The sequence below is a fragment of the Indicator indicator genome, chromosome 18 (genome assembly GCF_027791375.1).
Source record: "Indicator indicator isolate 239-I01 chromosome 18, UM_Iind_1.1, whole genome shotgun sequence".
NCBI lineage: Eukaryota > Metazoa > Chordata > Aves > Piciformes > Indicatoridae > Indicator > Indicator indicator.
Window position 1 is genome coordinate 9,135,986 of NC_072027.1, and position 20,338 is coordinate 9,156,323.

The following is a 20,338-nucleotide window of genomic DNA, read 5'->3' on the forward strand; positions in this document are numbered from 1 at the left end:
CATCAGGACAGTAGATAATCCTCCCAACACAAAACCTTTGCAGAGCTGCAACCAGAAGTCAAGATCCACACAGTTTTTAATGCTTTCAGGTTTAAGTCTTTGTTACAAATCAAGTAAATTATACAGCAAACGGATGTCAGTATCACAGCATCTCTTAAAGGAAGGTTGCCATCATGGTCATTGGTCAGCACAACTGGTGCAGGCTGGTATTCTGCAAAGCAGCACCACATCTGTCAGTTTAAGCTCACACTTCTGTGCAGAAGCAAGCTCACAGTGTCTGAAAGATTAACTGGACTCCACACTCCTGCATAGAAGGCCTGCAGTGAAGAACTACAGGCCACTGCATTTTGACTCCCCAAGCTTAGGAACTGTTCTTGCTTACAGTGCTTGTCAAGGGCAGTTGTTCCTAATATTTTACAACCCTTCTCAAAGTCATGGATGGAGGAAATAGTTTCTTCTTCTGAAACCAACTTCCTCTGACTTCTGAATATCTAATGTCAAAGCAAGAAAAACTGTGCCAGAATTCCAGGCAGCCACCCCACAAACAGCTGCCAAGAAAGCATTTCCCTTCTGCCAATGCATGTTGTCAGATGCATTGCCTAGACAGTAGAAATCATGTATAAGGACACAACATAGTACTTCAGATACCAGTTCTTAGAAACATAGCAGTTTTCATGAGGCACTGCTTTGTAAAGCATCCTTATTTGGATGGGGCAATACTTAAGAGCCTAGAAAAACATCCTAGCCAGAAGAATGAGCTACACTTCTTCCAGCTTCCAAGTAACAGAGAGCTCTCTGACTCAGAAGTTACCAAATGTGCACCAATATCTCTGAAGCCTGACATACTTTTGGCCTCCCTGTGCTCCTAGATTATCTATGCAAACATTTATTAGCACACAATGTTCTCCAGCTAAAATTTAACATCTTCTCAGGGCAATTCCTTCTTGTAAAGAGAGTGTATGCATAGTGACTGCACAACAGTGCAGCCTTGATCCAGATTACCACTGTGTGATAAGAACACAGTGCAAGTATTATGATCTTGAAGAAACAGCTTTCAAAACGAAAAAAACCTTGTCAAACAGTAAAAATAGAAGCTGGGAGCAGGAAATCTGCTACATGCAAGAAAACTGTCTAAAAAGCTAACAAACGAACAACATTACACAATAGGCATCTGGCAGCATTTTCAGACATTTTTTTTAATTTATTCTGACATGCTATAAAGGAATAAATTACACTGTTAAAGAATTACCAGCAATAAAAGTATTTCTTTCTTTCAGCTGGGCTAGAATAGGAGTGAGAAGGGAGACAGCCTGGGGCAGTAACCAATGTGAACTCTGCATGGTGCGAGGCTGTCCCCAAGAACAAGAGTAAATCTGGTCATATCCACTTCACAAGAACTTGAAAGAAAATGCCTTGGTTTAAAACCATCCAAATACTCCATTCAAATTTTTCTTAAAACTAGCAATCACAAGTCAGTCCAGCCGAGGCATGACATGGCACCGCTCGCAGGCTGCTCATCCCAGGCCTGCAAAAGATGCCATTTCATTTTAAAAAGATCCAATCTCAGTACAGAGAGGGCTGGTCTCAAACAACAAAGTTATAAAAATGCAAGACTGCCCCTTCCCCCTCAAGGAAAAAATACAAAATTTATTTAAAAACAAAATGAGGAAGAGTTACAACACTAAATCTAAAATGATTTAGAAAAGAAATATGACTTCTTTTGCTTAACAAAATGGCCTCAAACCTTGGTTTAAAAACAGGGTAATGTAGATTTCTTAAAACTGAATTAACAAGGCAAATTAAAAAAAAAAAATCTCATTTCCTTACAGAAACAGTTTTTAGTTTTTAATGAACTTGTAAACAAAAAAAAAAAAAGCTCCCGCTTCAAAATAAAAACAAAATCCCAGATCATATAGATGTTTACAGTGATTACATTTATCTAAGCAACTTACATACAGGTTCAGTTGTAAGATGTTAACTAAATTTCGTGACAAATATGCTGCTTTTTTTTTTTTTCCTTTTATACCAAGAACATTATAGAGTTAATGCAGAGTCCTAAAGATTATCTAGTAGTCGCTAAGTTTCTCTTAAGTCTTCACTTTAGATGCTGTTATTTCTAGCACAGGTAAGCAGGCAGAGTCTTTCATACGCTTAAAAACTGGAATCTTTGGTTACTACCATGTCAGCTGGCTTGGTATGTTGCACATAGAAGCCAACAACTTTTAAGAATGTTTTAAGTGTACAACTTTCAAAACCCAGGGAGGAATAACCAGAAAAGAGTGCACAATTGTGAGCATTTACAATTATCACAACTGTTGCCGAAGACTGTTCATGCCATTCTTCCAAAACAATGAGATCTCATAAAGCAGTGTAGTTCAAAGTAAAAAGGTAACAAAAATTGGCATATGCACAATTTTCTCCACTTGTGTGTCAACCATTAGTTAACTTTTCCACTTGAAAAAAATGCAATAGAAAACTGGACACCATGTTTCACTATCTCAGTAATATTCACAATTACAGCTGCTACAACTCCAAGTGCAGCATCATTGACACTGCCCAGAGCCAGTTTATACTGATATTAAGTTCTTTACACCAAGTAAATGGTTGCCCACAGCCACTGGCAAGTGTACGTATGAACTAAAATTTCTAGGATTTGGGGAGTGACAAGTCCTGCTCCGATCTGCTCTGCTCTGTCCCATCCTCGCCATGCTCAGAAACCTGCAAAACAAACACAAGGGCAATTTACTGATATGGGAGGAGAATGAAAAACAGCCTTCATGGCAGGAGAATTAAACATCAGTTATGGACATTAAAGGGGAAAATGCTGTTCCAGCTCAGAACTGCAGGGTTCCTGGTGCCCATTTCCAAAGCTAACCAGCGTCTGCCACCACCCTTTTGCTCAAACACACACCTACAGCTGCACTGGTAAGCAGGCTCATGCACCAGCTGGATGCCACATTCCTCAAAGAGGAATTCAGACCAACAGTTTGAAAACAAGATGTGCTATTGCCACTAGGAAGCAGGATGTAATTTCATAGGATTGTTTTCTACTTGTCTGCAGTGTCTCATGTTTATATCCTTGAATGTCAAGCTGTCATCTGATTGCAGTGGTGCTCCTCAGAGAGGCAGCACAGCAGTGTCACACAGAAGGAAAAGGAACAAGAGTAACTTACCTTACAGTAACTGGTGTTCACTACATGCCCACATGTATGACACCAGACAACCAGATCAGAAGCAAGGACCTTTGATAGTGACTGGGAAACCAGCATGCCTTAGGTCCTTGGAAGGACAAGTGAAATAACTCATGTGACAGGGGAGATGGGGTGTCAAGAACAGTTCTTTAAAGTTCAGCACTCCAAATGACAAGTTCAAGACACTGTAGAAAATGGAGAGTGAAGGAATACATCCACAGATCTCAACCAGTTACTGCAAGCTAAGCCAGTCTTCTCTTCATGTGACTGCTTATACACTCCTTTCTGGTGATTCAGGTAGTAGCACTGTGCTTTACAGAGCTAACAGGAGTCTCAAGCAAAGATTACTTTGCCAAGCAAGCTTCCCTTCTGGATGCCCTCCAAACAGCATGGTATTCTGTTGATGTACGAATTCATCTGAGCAACAGCTCTGAGTTTTTGCAACAGAAATCTCTCCACAGTGAAGTGCAGACAAAGCTGACCTCAGCTATAGCTTGTGCTGTCATCCAGAGAAGCAAGTGCAAACAAGTTTTAAACACAGCCTGACATTCAATTTAAAAAAAAAAAAAAAGTATCTGGATAGCACCCAGAACACAGCTTCAACTCTTCCCCAACTGGCTGAAGATACTTTAGAAGAGACTAAATAGCTTTGAGCTCAACCTTAATGCACTGAAGGACAACTCTTTATCCAGCACTAGCAATTCCGTATTAAAAAACAAAAAACCCCAACAACAAAACATCCTGCACCAGAATTAAGACAGCTATTCCCAGTGGAGAGCTAATTCTCACAGAGGCCCCAGTGATTTCTTCATTCCATTGGCATGAAGTTGTCCATAAAGGTTACTTGATGCATCCAACCAGAGGTTATGCTGTTTTTCCACTTAAGTGTTCAGCAGCGAACACTGACTCATCATTTGAGCCACCTTCTCCATCCAAGCAGCCAAAACTGAGTCAACAACAGAGGAGTGTGCTCCCAGCGTGGAAAGAAATAGATCAGCTCATTGCTTTAGAAGCCCGGATGTTTCAAATCAAAAGGGGATCCTGAACCTGAGGACAAAGGACATGCTAACAAATGATAGGCTGTTATCTGTGAGGATACCTCAAATCCAAGGTATTATGGGGCAAGAGAACGCCCAGTTCTACAGACAGCAACAGGGAACGGGATTCAACCCACAACATCCCTACTGTGTCCGTGTAAGACTACACAGGAGTGTTCCCAACCACAGTTGTCAGTGAGATTTGAAACAGTCACTCAGCATACAGGACTGCCAGTATGAAAAACATGAAGAGTTTATGGTGACATCTCTCTAAAAGATCTTCATTACACACAGGGCCAGCTCAAATCTGCACATTCATCACTCCTTGTCCCTGCAGGACGTTACCCAAAACTTTGATACAATCTCTATGCTACATGAGGGATACTCGGATTGCTTTATTATTACCATACTGCAGATGTGATCAACAAGGGAAGAGTAACTGTACTGTCACACTCCAAAGAAGCTTCTCTACTTGAGAAGTGTTCAAACTTTTTCCTCTAGTAAGTAGCTGCAGAAGCAAGCAGTGAAAAGCATTTAGTTGTCAACTAGCTACATCTCAAGTAGCGAACTAATAGTCTAAGAAACACTGCCATGATCACAGGTGACCAGTGAATGCTAGTGGGACCTCTTACAGGCTTACAGAACCCTACTTTGAAGTGAATTCAAAACACCTCTCTCAAACAGAACCATAGACTTTACCCTAGAGATTGACTGCTTGAGTCAGTTTTATGACTGCAGGAAGCTGACTGTAAGCATTAGTAAGTACACCTGAACAACTGCTGCACTGTCAAGATCGAGAGCTAAGCTTCCCAGAGTCAGCAGAGAAGCTCTGTTGAAACAATTCACCTCTCTCAAGTTCAAAACCCATCTGATCTTGCAGTTACAAAATACACTGCATGGGGTTCCAGAGAAAGACAGGAAAAAAATATAAAGAAAGACCACTGACAGAACAGGCTACCCTGGAACCAAAGAAAATATTCAGCCTGAATAATCTATAGGACTCAGTGAGATAGCTTAATGTGAAATATCTATAAAATGAGCATACTGTCCAAGCAGCCTGTCTCTGGACACTATTTCCTCACCCTCCTCACCGATTCATACAGTACACTAAGATTTTAACCAATCAAACGCACCTGTAAATTGCTATTTCCAGTACTCTTGTTAAACTGGACATGGTTACCAAAGGGGTATAATTTGATTAAGCCTTTTAAGCCACTTCAACATAGGCTTTGCTACAGCACTGCTTGGGAATTTAACTTAGCTCTGGAAAAAATAACCGGGTATTTCATGAACCTTCAATGTGACAGCAACACATGAACTCTACAGCCTCCTGCTTGAAATTAGCTGGTTTCAGGAAAATGTATTAACAGGCAATATTCCCCACAAAAAGGTGTATGGAGGATTTTAGAAACCTAGAGTCTTCACTTTGATGAAGAGCTATTTTAGGAAGCTGAGGAAGTCCTCTGATGTTTGACAAGCACTACTTTAAAGGTTTGCTGACATAACAGTGTGATCAATCCAAAGGTCAAGAACTTTTCTTCATGATGAGGAGGGAAGAGGAAGAAATAGTTCCCCCAGAAGGCTGTTATTCCATGAAAGAGCCAACAAAGTTCTGCCAGAAGCAGCTTCTCCATAGCTATAGTAATGGGCCTTAGTACCAAAGGACAGTACAATGAGGAATCTCCACCAAGATACAGAAATGATCTGTAAGGTGCAAGCGTAAGCCAGCTTCCCTGCTACTCGTATTTGTCAGTTGCACTCTGTCACTGAATCATGACTATAAAGTGGAGGCAGATAATCATTAGAATGACCTTTTCTGTACTTATGGTATAGCACTTGGTCAGAGACCGCCTGAGTCACAAGAGTAGCACATTAAACCTTAGAATACTTCACCAGCAGAACAGTATTTCAAGTGCATACAAATCGATCTTCTGGGCAGTACAGATCACCTCCTTCAAGAACTTTGCTTTCGGTACAAGATGCTGTGAAGAAAACTGTGTGTTTGCTTAGATTTCCTCCTGCTCTAACAGCCAATCTCTCCACCCCCTAGCACTGGGCTGGGTTCAGTAGTGGGTCCTGTGTTTCAGGAAGCAATCTAAGCCTGGGTGCTTAATCACAAACTCTGCTACGTACTGGTGTTTCAGCTGAAGCAACTGGTTTGCAGCTTTCAGTGTTGCAACACCTGTTGGGTCCAGCAAAACAAGTTGGACTCTATGCCTCAAAGAATCTGCCATTAATGGTACTCTATGGATTTTTTTTTTTTAGGAAACTAGCAAGACTAGCAGGTATCTCACTACTTCATTTTTCCGGATGAAGCACTGTATTTTTGAATAGCTATTTTGACTAAAGCCACCTGGTAATGCTTCAATGTTGCCACAATATACAAAAAACAATGTTTTGATTAGTTTATTTAAAACATCTCTGCATTACATTGACTTCCTGGTCTGCCATGGTAACTTAACATTTTGGTTTATACATATAAAAATGATATGTCAAGACAAGAATGTACTGAAAAGTAGCAAGTACTAGCAATGCCTCAGTGTATAGCAAACTCAGCTTCTCTACTCTTATTCATACAGCCTCATCAGCTTCAATTTTATCCATGGCCCATCTTAAGGAACGTTTCATTACAAGACCTGCTTGTAACAGTCACTGGCTGCAGCAGCTTCATGACATCGTCAGATTTACATCCCCCCAAAAAGTAAAAATCTTCTAGAATGTGTAAAAAAAAAAAACAACCAAATTAAAGTGGCTTTCAAGAACTTCTTTTGCAGTTTTACACAATTACATCCTGAACATTTCACAACATTTCCCTTTTAAACCATAACCTAGAAATAGTAAAAATAGTGAAGAACCTGAAGCCCCACCCCAGAACATCCAGATACTTCAGAAAATTGTGACTTGGCAGTCCACAGCAGTTTGAGGTTACTTCTTCATTCAGGCAAGAAGTTTTGAGCTCAGTGGTCCTTTCTTTTAATTCTGGACCAAATGCCTCAGTGTAATCCCACTGGAGGAAGCCAGATGATTCACAATTTTCTGTTCCCAATGGTTGAAGCATACAGAACAGAAGCAAACCCACAGCACTGTGTTTCACACAGCTGGGACAGAGCAGAACCCAAAGTCTCTAGATCCTTGCCTAGTTAATGAGAATTCCCCCTTAAGAAGTGTTAGGTCTAGGATTTTGGATTGTAGTATATATTTATATATATATAAATATATATATGTATATATAGAGATAAAAATAAATAAAAAAATGTCACATTCCCAACACCAAGTCAGTTTCTGGTTTTTGGAAAGTGGTTAATGCAGGAGCAAAAGATGCAGTGGTTAAAATGACCCAATATCCCCAGAAGAAATGATATGAAGAACAAGGACATTTTGGTATAAAGTTAGTAGTCAAATTCTCCAAGGACGTCTTTTGGTTTTGCTTTTCAAATTAACAGCCAAATATATTTTTTAAACCACCTCCTTGATCTAACACTTAAATTGCTGACATTGTCCAAATTAGTGTAATTTTTTTTTTCCTGTAACGTCACTTGGTTCTTGGCTACTAACCTTTCATGTTACTCTTGGATTTGTCAGTTTGCTTGCCTGTGGGGGTTTGGGCCTGCTGCCCCTGCCCACTGGAAGAGGCTGCCTGCTGTGCTGCTTTCTGCTTTAACATTGTCCAGTCGAATGTGTAGTCATATTGGTGGTTCAAGGTCCTAGAAAAGAGCGAAATACTTTACTGTGACACATCATAATTTCCTTACTGCCAATACCAATCCTCTGCTGACACCCCAGAACTAGAGGTTAGCTCTTTTTGTAAGCTGCTTTGGAGATTATGAATGGTTTCTACGTGCTAAGTATTACCAACTTAAAGGGATTCTTGAAGCAAGCCCAAATACTATAAGGCAGCATTTTCTTCATTGTTTATGCAAAAATCTGCATCTTTAGAAGCAGCATTTGCTCACAGCCCAGCTTACCCACTGCCTGCACTAAGGTTCTCAGCATTTTGTTTTTGTTTTTTTTTTTTAGTATAGTTTCAAGGAAAGACTGCAGTATTGTACATCATCAAATAAAAACTGCTTTGAATTCCAGAAACCTGAAGGGACTCTCGAGAGATCAGTACCAGCTCTTCTTTTCAAGATGCTGTTCACTCCACAAAGTTGAGTTTATGTCCTGGTTTCTCTGACAAGCTCAATGAAACAGCACTACTCCCTTCCACTGAAATCCCTCTCCTGGGCATCACTGCTAGTCTCACCACCAACCTCCAAACATAAAAAGCTTTAAACACTCCTACCAAGGGGTTAATTTCTGGCAAAAGAACTTGGAAGCATGGGCTCAATCCTCTAGCATTAGTGTCCAGACCATTCAATGTAAAGACAAGGGAATCTTTTCCTTCACGTTTAACACTGAACAGTATTTTTCAGGTCTTTAAAAGAGCTTTTCAAATTTTGAAATAAAAGAAGCCGTAGAACTGCCTACATCACACATATATGGAGCAACTTTCTGCAGTGCAAGTCTCCCTCAGCAGCTGCCAACCAGTAAAGCACTGACAAGTTTCTGTACTTTTCCACTTTGAGACTGACCTGAAAAGAATACGGAATAATTGCCTCAGATACATGTAATCTGGTGCCTCTTCAAAGCGCAGGCCACGACAGTAGTTCAGGTACATGGCAAATTCTGCAGGGAATCCCTGTAAATCAATGTTAAACATGCCTTTCAGCAAAATGCTTCTAACAATCCTGTAAGAAAGCAAAAAGTTCTATTTCTGACTATAATGGCAGAGAAAAACTGGTTGAAGGTTCTGAAGTGTAAAAGTTCCACTTTGCCTCTAGTTATTCGTTTATTCTGTGTTTCAGAAAGTGGATTTCATCAGCAAGTTACCAGGTACACATTCCTTCTCCAGAATTGTTACTTGATGCATGTTTTGCAGTCACAAGTTCTCTGCTATCAAAACCTTCAGCATACATTTAAAACACTTCATTCATCCTAATTAAACCTAGTTCTTATTAACCAGGTCTCTGAAACGAGTTGTAATTGTCTCTTTAAAGATCCAACTCATGTTTCCTTGATAATCTGAGCATACTAGAAAAAAATTTAGTTACCACTCTTAAATGTGAAGATTTAAAACATGAAAATGTTTTTCAAAGATTCCCTACTTTGCGTATTTATTGCTATATTAAAGCCTACATGTAGTTAATAGCATACAGCATACTGCTGTACTACAAAAAAAAAAAGAAGAAAATAGGATTTAATAATCCAAGAGTATGGAAGATGCTGTCAGACTGTCAGGACATATAAATATTCATGACTAGAAAGCGTAGTCCTTGGTGCTGCTGTTCAATGTGCAAAAACATACCATGCATTCTCAAGAACCTTTGTTAATAAGCATATGGCTGTCACAGTTCAAGAGAAATCTTAAGACCTGAAGGACAGTGTTGGAAAAAAGTAATTCTGCAACATGGCTTTAAAGATCAGTTGACACCCTGCTCTACTACAGCCTCTTTCAGATACAGAAGACAGTATGAACAATCTTGAAGAGGCAGAAACAAGCATATATGGGCAAGCTATACAGCTCTACCTGGGTTTTATTTGTCCAAAAGGCCACATGTAGAACTTCCACAGTAGAAGTTGAAGGAATGAACAAGCCTAACCAAAGACAGCTGGAGAGCTTGCACAGCCAACAGTCACCAAGAACTGCAATGATGGTGGCATGAATTATGCCAAGCAACAACAGCAAATGCCTGCCCTGTTACATTCAGTCTTGCTGGGTGGCCAAGCACAAGGCACCCGTGACTTCCAGGGAAACATTATTCAGCAGCAAATGCGTGTGAGGCTACCTAATATATTGGCTCCAGTTTAAAAAACAACTCCCAAGAACAGAACTTCCATTTCACAGTATGACATCATTTGGAAACTCTTACCTTACACAAAACCTCAACAGGAGTGGACATTTTCTTTTCACTGATTTTTTCATACTTTTGCTTCTTTGTTGCAGCCTGTGGAACATGTAGGTCACAACATAAGAGATATTGCACAACACCAAATTAACAAGGACAGTAGTGAAGAAAAAAAAAAAAAAGACAAAAATCCTTTGGTCAACCATAAGTATTTTATGTGAAATCTCCAAGTCCCACACACTTATTGCAAAGAGAATGAAGGTCAATCTGGTATTAAGATTTGGACACAGTTTAATACCATTTGTCGCAGTCTAATGCTTCCATCACATGGCACAGCTCGTGTAGTTCTAGCTGCTGCTTTTGTCCATTAAACAGACCAGACTTGCATTTACATTTGCCAAAGTTCTATTAATTCCCACTCAGTGCCCTATTCAAGGGCTGCCTGCATGTTTCAGTAAGCAGCCATTACATTCATTTGCAGCTGAAGAGTTCTAGTGTTTCACAAGCTGCCTGTCTTTTTAGAAAACTTGCAGCTGCAACACCATTTGAGTTACACAACTCTCACATGAAGGAAGAACAATTAAAACATGAAAACAAACCATTGAAGTCTATCTAAAGAAATAAGAAATATTTCCATGCTAGTACTTGGCTACCATACATGAAAAGACTTGGAAAAACTCTGTTGCAGCTAATGATTGTTCTGTTGTGCCACAAACTGAAGGTACCACTGAAGATGAACCTCATAGGTGAGAGATTATTTCCACACTCTCTATATTCAAAAAGCCACCAACAATGTGATTTTTTTTACTTCCCCAATAATTTACAAAGTTGATGCAAGATATTGTTTACCATAAATTTAAGACAATCAGACAATACATATTTTGCCTGCTGCTCAAGAAGCAGAGGAAAAAAATAATCATTTGTCTTCTACCTTCTATAAATATCATGCCTCAGGAAAAGCAGCTTCGTAGAACTAAGCTAAACATTCTATACAACTGCATATCCAGACTAGCAGGAAGGGCAATACCCAAACATGGGAAAAAAAGAAAAAAAAAGGTGGGGGGAAAAAGCAACATAACTTACCTTTAATCCTTGCCAAGGGAGACTGGTCCTGTTAAAGTACATCAATACATAACCTAGAGACTCCATGTCATCCCGACGACTGCAGAAAGAAAAAGCACACACTGAATTATAAATTCTGGCATTTCATACTTGATTCCAAATAGTGCAAACATTCCAAAATTAAAACAAAAATTAAGGAATAAACCCTAAGTTTTGGTGCAAAGGAAGGTCTATTTCTAATACAGATAAGACATCTAGGTGTTCAGGGTTCCACAGGCAGGCAGATAACAAGTCTTCAAAAACAGGAAGGAGATCCTATTTAGTTTTCAGACAAGGAATTTCAGCAGGCATTGTGTTTGGGAAGTTACCAGCTGCAGTTACATTAGAGTAATTTGGGAAACAAAAACTTTGGACAATAGAAAATGAAACATTATATGTCTTCCCATTTATTTAAGTAGCTTGGATAGAAACTAAAGTTTTACCTGCAAGAACTACGAAGTATATTATATGAGAGATACATGACATCAATCTTAACCTCATTAAAAAGACTTCTTCTTTAGCCTTGTCTCAGTCTGGGACCAATACTGAACACCTAGCCCCACAAGGTTGTAACTTTTCTTCACTTCTGTCAAAAAACCCTCAACTGTCTCCATGATTTTTAGAAGACAAGCAATACATAAAAAAGTGTATGCACCAAGCCAAGAGGTGCCCCCACTTTCTTCCTACAAGAAGCCTGTTTCAAGGCTGCTAAAGAACTCCAAAGTTACCCATCCGTAGACTTCACTGAGAATTTTCTCAGAAACTCTCGTATGTACTGCATATGCTCCAGATTTACACTGCAGCCACACTGAACAGCACAATACTTTGCTACTCAGCTTTCTCAACCACTAAAGCTAGTGCAGTTCACTGAAGTGGAAAAAATACTCCACAATTTTTTTCCCTCTTGGCAAAGTTACCTCTTCCCAGCTGTGGTAGAATCAGATTTTACCTCTGACTGCCCCTCTGCAGCTGACATCTATTTAATATGAGAAACAAAAATAACTTAATCTTCTCCTCCCAGCTCCTGTATGCAGAGCCTGACAGGTATTGCTGTTGCTTTGCCATCTAGGCAAAAGCTTTTAAATGGTCAAAGAGAAGATTATGCACCCGCTACCCTAGCAGGGAGCAAAAGCCTAACAGTGGTATTGTAAACAGGATTATACCTGTGGGTGAGGGTATACCAGCTCCCTTTAAGTGAGAACAATCTGTAAGAACCTGAACAGATCTACCTTCAATTCTTGATACGAAAGACATAGTAGATGACACTTTATGTTATAGCCAACCCAACATAAAACTACTAATATTCACCAGAATGCTTGCCCGTCACCCCCTCAACTGGTGTTACAGTTCTCTGGCCCTTGGGGAACCAGCTCAGGGAGTTATCCCAGAAGAAAATCAGCTTGGCTCCCTAAACTATTTCACCACAAGGCCAAAAAAGCACTAGCTGCACCCAGGAGTCAGGGAAGAAAAGATCGGTTCATTCCTCTTGACAGCAGCTAGCTCTGAGTTGATCTCCGCTGGAACATGAAACCGCAGACAAAGACAGAGGGATGAAAAACGACACAAAGACCACAAACTCCAGCCTGAAAAACTTGCTAAGTCTATTAGAATTGCAGATTTTAATCAACAGGATTCAGCAAACCAGTATGGAACCATGACATGAAATTACATTTTCTGAGAAGGCAGTGGTAAATTCAGAGGCAATAAAAGCATGAATAGTTTCCATCCCCCATCCAGTTCATTGTCTGAATGCTTAATTTCACAACTTTGTAGCAGGAAGCATTTATTTCTGTAAATCTGTAATGGATATATTACATTTGAGCACATACTGATAAAAGTGATTTTCAGGATTTGGAAACACAGGACAACTCTCCCCATTCCTACAACCAAGGAAAAGATTGCTGTCCTCTCAAGGATCAAGAATAGCTGTCATTGAAGAGGAAAGTATGTTCCTAAGTTGAAATACAGCACCAACAGCTGAAATATTCTGCCATAAATTTCAAGACTGGTTTCTCTTGATTCCCGAACTGTTTGCCTCATTGTTGTCTTGATCTAGATGTTTAATAGCTTTTAGCATGCACTAGGGCACATTTCTAGCTATATTAGAATCCCCAATACCAGCAGAGATGGTACAAGAACTAGATTAAACAGCAATCATTCTTTGCGGTTCCCCAACTTCACTGCAAGGTGCTAGCACATCTGTTTCCTTACCAGAACAGCTTGAGTTCTATGAAACACACTTATTTCAGAAATGAGACCCGTTATTTACCTTTCTTGACCCATAGGTCAAGTAGGCTTAAATAATAATAGACAAACTACACTTAAGGAACCTTAATGAAAGTTTGTTGATTAAACAAAGCTCAGACATATAAATACATCCAAACACATACACATGGTCACAACTATGGCTGTGTATACCAGAAACCCAGTATGAATGAAGTATAAGATTCTTCAGTCTTGCTTGCAGGCAAAAGGATAAGGTTTGCTAACTTGAAGTAGAGAGAGCAGGACACACACCAGCTTCAGAATATCCTTCCTGGCTACAGAATGGTATTTCAAGCTAGTCAGCTGTGGCATCAATAGGTATCAACACAACCAGGAAAGTGTTCCATTTTATTTGTGAATGATCTGACAGATTCACAATCAATGTATAGCTTATCCTTTAAAAAAGCCAAACAGCATGGAGAACATCTACCTCATGCCTGCAAGACTGAGACTCTCTTCAAGAAGCAAATTAGGAGCCTGCATAGGCAGTGAAAAAGAAAAGCACTTGCAAAGGGGTACATACACTTATTCACATAAAGTTAGTTCAGGCACATCAGAAGCTTACAAATAAGATCATCTGGCAGCCTTAAAAAGCACAGCAGTAGTCTCCTTGAACTCACCTCTGCTCAATGCCAAGATGTGCATTGATACTGGCATATCGAGCTGTGCCAGTGAGATTTTTGTCTTCTCTGTATGGTATGTGTTGCCTTGTCCTGTTGTCCCGGTACTTTTTGGCCAAACCAAAGTCAATAAGGAATAACTTAAAGAAAAATGAAAATAGATTATATTCCTATACAGTGCAAGGAAATCACCAACTTCTTTCACTAGGCATTAGCTACATTGTAAAACATCCACACAAATATAACAGCCTACAGTTAAGAGAAAGCAAAGTAACAGTGCAGAGTCACAACTAGCTTTGACTAGCCAGTTCAAAAAACTCAGTGAATTAGTTCAAGCCCCTTCTCAATCCAGTGGAATAGATTAGATTGTGCTACTCAGCATCTGTAACTTAGTGCTATGATTATTTTATGTTACTGTTGTAGTCTGTATCACATTAGCTTGATAACTACAGCACACAATTTAAGAAGAAAACTAGTATGTGGGAAAGCACCCTCCAAAAAACCCCACTCACACTGCAGCACCTTACACACACAGATCGTTAATGGCAGCTCAGCAGCGTAATGCAAATGGTGCACATCCTGTTTTGTTCTCTAGGTCTCAAAGTAACACTGGCCACTCCGCAGAGCATAAGGCCAAAACCTTCACACAGCAAACAAGACATCCTGCTTTCAATCATACGCTCAATTTAGGACCACCAGAACACTATCACAGCAGCATGACACACTTGCTGATGATATTAATACAGGCAGGAAGCTAGAGCCTAGTACACAGATTCCAATTCAGGTTTCTAATAAATGAGTTTGCCTGATGATTTGATACTAAGCAACAAATGAGTGTGTGCTAATTAGCATGCTAACAGTCAGCCTATCTACAAAGGTTAAAGACTGACTGTACCTTCTTGTGACAAGATTTCAGGACTAGGCAAGAAAACTGAGACAGAAGACCATAGGGAACATTCCAAATTCTAGCAACCAGTCTTCAAGTTACAAACCATCAGGCTGAGCTCCTGATTCCAATGCTGAATTAATGCTACAGGATCAGAAAGTACAACTCCTGCAGATTAATGAGTTTTGTAAAAGTAACTTGGGTGGGGGAAGGAGATGATGGAAAGAAGACACAAGGTTTGATAAGCTCTCAGTTGAAATCTATTCGGCATCATCTTAAAGGTGATTCCAGAACAGAGGATGCAGCTTCAGATGTAAACAAGTACTGGAGATTAATATGCAGATATACCTACATCCAAGACTGAAAGGAAGGATTGTTCTGACATGCTGGAAGTGCTGTGACACTCAAGGTGGAAGTATCAAAGCTACTGAAAGTTTCTGAATTGCATGGTAGGTGTGTTTTAGAATGCTAGTTAAAGAAGGTTTTCTAACTATAGTAGTCTAGAAAGGAAAACAAAAAAAACCACAGAAAAACCCTCTTAAACTAGATGTCTGAGTAGAACAGCTTGAGTTGAAGTCTGGCTGTGATTTATACACAAGCACAGCAGTTCTACATTTGGTGTTCTAGCAAAAGTCACTCTGAAAAGCCAGAATGCTTTGAGCAAGATAATATAAACCCAAGTTTTAAAACCAAATGCATTCATTAGTTTATTAAAATGGGGGTCTGGTCTTTGTTGCACACACCACAGCTACCACTAGAGGTAGTAATTCACTTAGAGCATGGACATGTTCCCCAGCTACCAGGAAATTAACGATTTTGATACTAAACTCCTAAAGCAGACAGTATAAAAGCTTCTGTGTGATTAATATACTGCAAATGCAACTTTCCTAGAAGCAAAGCCTGAGCTCCAATGCAATCCCTTGTTTTGCGATCTGATCCAATCTGATGACAACCTCTGATGTATAGTTTCCAACTGCTACTTTTGCAGGGCCTTTACCCATTAGTTTAAGCAAAGTACTATGCCTTGAGAAGGGAGAACCAACCACTATATACATCAGTCGGGATATTTTCACTGCACATTTAGTTACAAACACTTCAAATGACTCAAAGTCTTTATGTGCTTTCTGTAATCCTGAGGATCTTGCTGTTAATGGCACAAAGGGACAAAGTCACAGCTCATGAATCAAAATAGGTAACACAGAAGAGTGCTTCTAACAAACAGCTTCCTATTTGGAAGACTTGGTAAGACTACTGTCTTTGAAAAGTAAATGATGCACTGCCTCTTCCACCACTGCTAGGATTTCTGGATATTAGACCTGAATGAGGTGATTCTGCATTTTCTCAGGAGGTATGGGTAGAACTCCTAAAAACCCAAAAAAGGAATCAATTCTGCAGCACAGACATATTTTCACTAGACAAGTAAGTGGATAATATTTTACAGAACTGATTTCTCTAGGGAAGTTTACTTGGTTCCTTAGTTTACACTCAATCTGTATTTCCCACTCTAGATGGGTGGAATGCAAAGGATTAAGTCCATCTTGCAAAGAGTTAAATTGGAAGATACAACCTGATTTGGATGAGGACAGAACGTACCAATGCCAGCCAGCAGGAACACAGATGTATTCCCACAGATAACCTCATACCACCTCAATTCTGTTTGTTGCACGATCAGCAGGAAACTGGAGAAGTAGGGCAAAATTTTTGCCAAGAGCAACTATAGAAGTAGATCAAAGTCTCTGCCTCAAGTGATAAGAAAGTTTCAGAAGCAGACAACAGAAGCTTGTCAGCTTGCATACAGCAGCTAGCTGCCTGGGATTTAATACGTGAAGACTATCACTGTGGAAAGCTACGGACAGATTCTATGGCCAGGATGCTGAGCTATGATTCATATTCAGCAATTTCCTGCTAAGAACTGGCATATGTTTTCATTTCTCTCCAATTCATCTTCTCTTCAAGAGTCAGGAGTACTACATGTAACACTACAAGACAAGCTCATGCTTCTCCAAGACACAGCTTGTTGATTACAAAATTTCATTTTGTAATTGCAATGGATGAAAGTATGAGTGTCCTCATTACACATTTAGAAAGATTTTGAAGGAAAACTGCAAGGCAAGGAGTCTGGTTGAAGCAGTAGTAAGAACTTCTCCACATGTATTCAAAGAAACTGCAAGAACCCTACAGAAAGGCAAGCAGAGAGCCCTATGCAGGGTGGCTTGTCTATCCTTTGACACAGTTTTACAGGACAAAACTAAAATCTCTTTCTGCATCTGAACTCAAGCATGTACATTTAGCCCTTTTTAATATCAAGTTTAGAAGTAATTCCACAATTTAAACAAGCGCCACAGGGAAACATCTTAGTAATGTTACATGTTTGCCAAGTATGTCTGAATAATGCCAACATAAGAGGTGCTTTTGCAAGGTCTACATTCTCCAGGAAAAAAAAAAAAAAAAGAAAAGAAACAACAACAAAACCAAAACAAAAATAAAGCACATGAATTTGGGGTTGAGGTTGGAATAGGAGACAGTTCAGACCTGGTTTAATCCTGAGAAAGATGGGTCCTGAGAAGTACTAACAGTCATGCTTCTTTTCCTCTTCCCCACTGGAGATTCTAAACACTGAACAAACAATAGAGGGTGGCAGTGCATCAAACAGTATTGCTTACATTGCAACAACGGCTGGCGCAGACAGGCAACACCGAGGCGTTCGAGAAAGAACAGGGTAGCCAAATGCCATCCTTCTTCCACCAAGCACTGTAGTTTTCAAAAAAACTATGTATGTTCTTTTTTTTCCTTTTTTTTTAAATTTTTTTAATTACTTTTTTTTCCAAGGAGAAAATTTGAAAGATGTAACAAGATAAATTTCAACTGTGAGCCGCTCCAAAATGGCACTGCCTTGACCAGGGATAGCAATGGTGACATTTGGCTCTATTAAAAAAGGAAATTGAAGTTTTGCTTACAAAAGCATCCTTTGGTTCCACAAACTGCCCTTGCCCCAAAAGACATTTAGAAAAAGTAAATCTTCAGTAAGGAAGAGGTAGAAGGCATTTAGTCACCTTAAAGTTTACTTTCATAAGCATGCAGGGCTTATTTCTAGCAGAGATGAAAATTTATCTTTTAAGGTGGGAGCAAAATTTCTCCCAATCACCGAATTAAAATTTGAAAAAAATCAATTAATTTTTTAAGAAAAACATAACTGACAGGAAGCTACTGGAACAAGATTACCATGCTGTTCTAGTCTTTATGGTTGATCTTCTTTCAACTCTGCATAGCCATCTCTAAAAAAACCCAAACTACACTTAGGAAAAGAAACAAAGTACTGCACAGTGGCAACTGTTCCCTAGACACAGCACTTGGTCCCAAACTGAAACAACCCCTTCATTTTGTTCATGTAAACCTTCCAATTTGCACTTCTGTCAAGAAGTAACTCCCTAATCCCTAAAACCTTGCAACAGTAATGAAGCCCATGCCCACAGACAGTGTTTACCACCATATCATTGGGTGGCTCCCTAACTAGTTTACTAATGGGAAAAAAAACATAATGGTTTACAGGCAATTTTGGCTTTCATTTCAGCTGATGCAAATCTAATGTGTTCCTTCACTAAAGTAAGCACAGCAGCAATTTCTAGGCCATTAATCCACATCAAGATGAAACAGAGTGCAGCAATGCCAACCTCGCATGACTGTGCAAAGTATAGAAAAATGGCCCAAAAAGAACAATTGGAAACCAGAAACTAAAACTAGGAAAAAAAAAATTTGACGTTTTCAAGTTATACTCTAAGTCATGCCAGAAAAATAAGGAGCCTAATTGCTCGACACAGCAGGGGAAAAAATAGAGTTCTACAGAGTGAAAGTATGAAACTTGGGAACAAGCAAAGTTTAACAGCAACAAGATTACATAAAGACTGCCTTTCAGCTGGACTTACAAACTTTCCCAACAATGGTTGGACCTAAACATTCAGTGCACTGCACCTCTTCAGACAAGAGCTGTTATCTCATGTTAATCAAGCTTTCCCCTTCTTACATTCATGGCCCTGAAGTTGGCATTCATACAGGCAAACAAAGGTAAACATTTTAAACACTAGTAGTGCCTAAAGAGATGAGGCATTCTTGGATAGCATATAGAGAAGATGAGTGGGAATCTTGCTTCCAATAAACACCTTGATCACATACATTTGTCCTGTAGTTAATTTCTATTAAGTAGCATGCTTAATGCACTGCCAATGCTGCCTGTCTGCCCGAGCTCGACACACAAATTGCAGGATTAAGTATATTTCACTTATGAGAACTAAAAATAAAAAGTTGTCTCTATAAGGTTTTCAACAGGAAACATGCACTTCCAACTGGGTTTACCCATCCAAACAAGTGCGACAATCTGTCCACCCCTGCCCTGCTTCCCCCCCAACAATAGAGAGCAGTTTGTTGTATAACATATGGAGGCACTCTGCAACTCAGCAGTTTTCAATCAATATTATCTGCATAATTTCATTTATTTATAAAGGCAACTGATCTATGTGTTGGCTATCAGTTGTATCCACAATTCTGATGGCTGAAGAGCTGGTCTTTACCAGTCTATCACTGAAAGATTTAATGCCCTGATGACTGGTAGGTCAGGAGCTCCCACGGTGGCACAAATTCTTTTCATCCTGGGAAACCATCCCCAAAACCAGATAAGATTTGACCTCATCATTGAGAGAAAAAATGCTATTACAACAGTCATCTCAATAATGAAACTCCAGTATTGAGAAAAGGAGCCAAGTATTATCTAAGGTTAGTTTACCTTGTTGCAAGTCTAGAGATCATTTTGCAACCCAGTGCATCTCACAGGTTCAGAGACCCACCTGTGCATGCCACTGCATTTAGAAGCAGACACTGAGAATCCAAGTTCTCACACCAAAGAACCATGGTTTAGCATCAAAAACATCAGGTTTAGCAATGAGCTTTTAAAAAGGTTTTGCAGCATGAATCAAGTACCACAGCCATTCCCTTTGGATCTTTTAAACAAAGAGCTTTAGACTAACCTTATTACAGTGACGCCCAATACCCATTAGGAAGTTATCTGGTTTAATGTCTCTGTGTATAAAATTCTTTGTGTGCACATATTCAATTCTACTGATCATCTGTAAAAACAAAAACAAAAAACCAGCCACAACAAAACAGTTAAAATTTCAGAGTAATACAATTCACCTAAATTTTCAATAAAAAAGCATGAATTTTTAGTATTGCTTTCCTCTGCAACTTAAGATTCTTAATGAAAACCAAGAGGTTATTTTATGCTGTTCAAATATATCTTTATGTTAAAAGTCCATAATCCTGGTCAGGAAACGGCAAATTAAATACCTGAAACTATTTCCTA

At 39.4% G+C, this 20,338-nt stretch overlaps 1 protein-coding gene across 4 annotated transcripts in view; it reads right to left on the reverse strand.

Annotated features, from left to right (window-relative positions):
• Positions 1–1,859: 1,859 nt before the first annotated feature.
• CSNK1A1 (casein kinase 1 alpha 1) overlaps positions 1,860–20,338 on the reverse strand; it is a 33,297-nt gene continuing 14,818 nt past the window's right edge. Inside the window, exons 4-11 of one of the 4 annotated variants that reach the window (XM_054389323.1) lie at positions 20,004–20,102; positions 17,518–17,601; positions 14,100–14,239; positions 11,197–11,275; positions 10,138–10,212; positions 8,800–8,906; positions 7,820–7,932; positions 1,860–2,718 (exon numbers count right to left, since the gene is read on the reverse strand). In XM_054389323.1, the coding sequence (XP_054245298.1) occupies positions 2,711–2,718; positions 7,820–7,932; positions 8,800–8,906; positions 10,138–10,212; positions 11,197–11,275; positions 14,100–14,239; positions 17,518–17,601; positions 20,004–20,102 (705 nt within the window). In that variant the 3' untranslated portion in view covers positions 1,860–2,710. Of the gene's footprint in view, positions 2,719–7,778; positions 7,933–8,799; positions 8,907–10,137; positions 10,213–11,196; positions 11,276–14,099; positions 14,240–17,517; positions 17,602–20,003; positions 20,103–20,338 lie in introns of those variants that run through there. The other 3 variants (XM_054389320.1, XM_054389324.1, XM_054389321.1) reach the window with 3 other exon arrangements.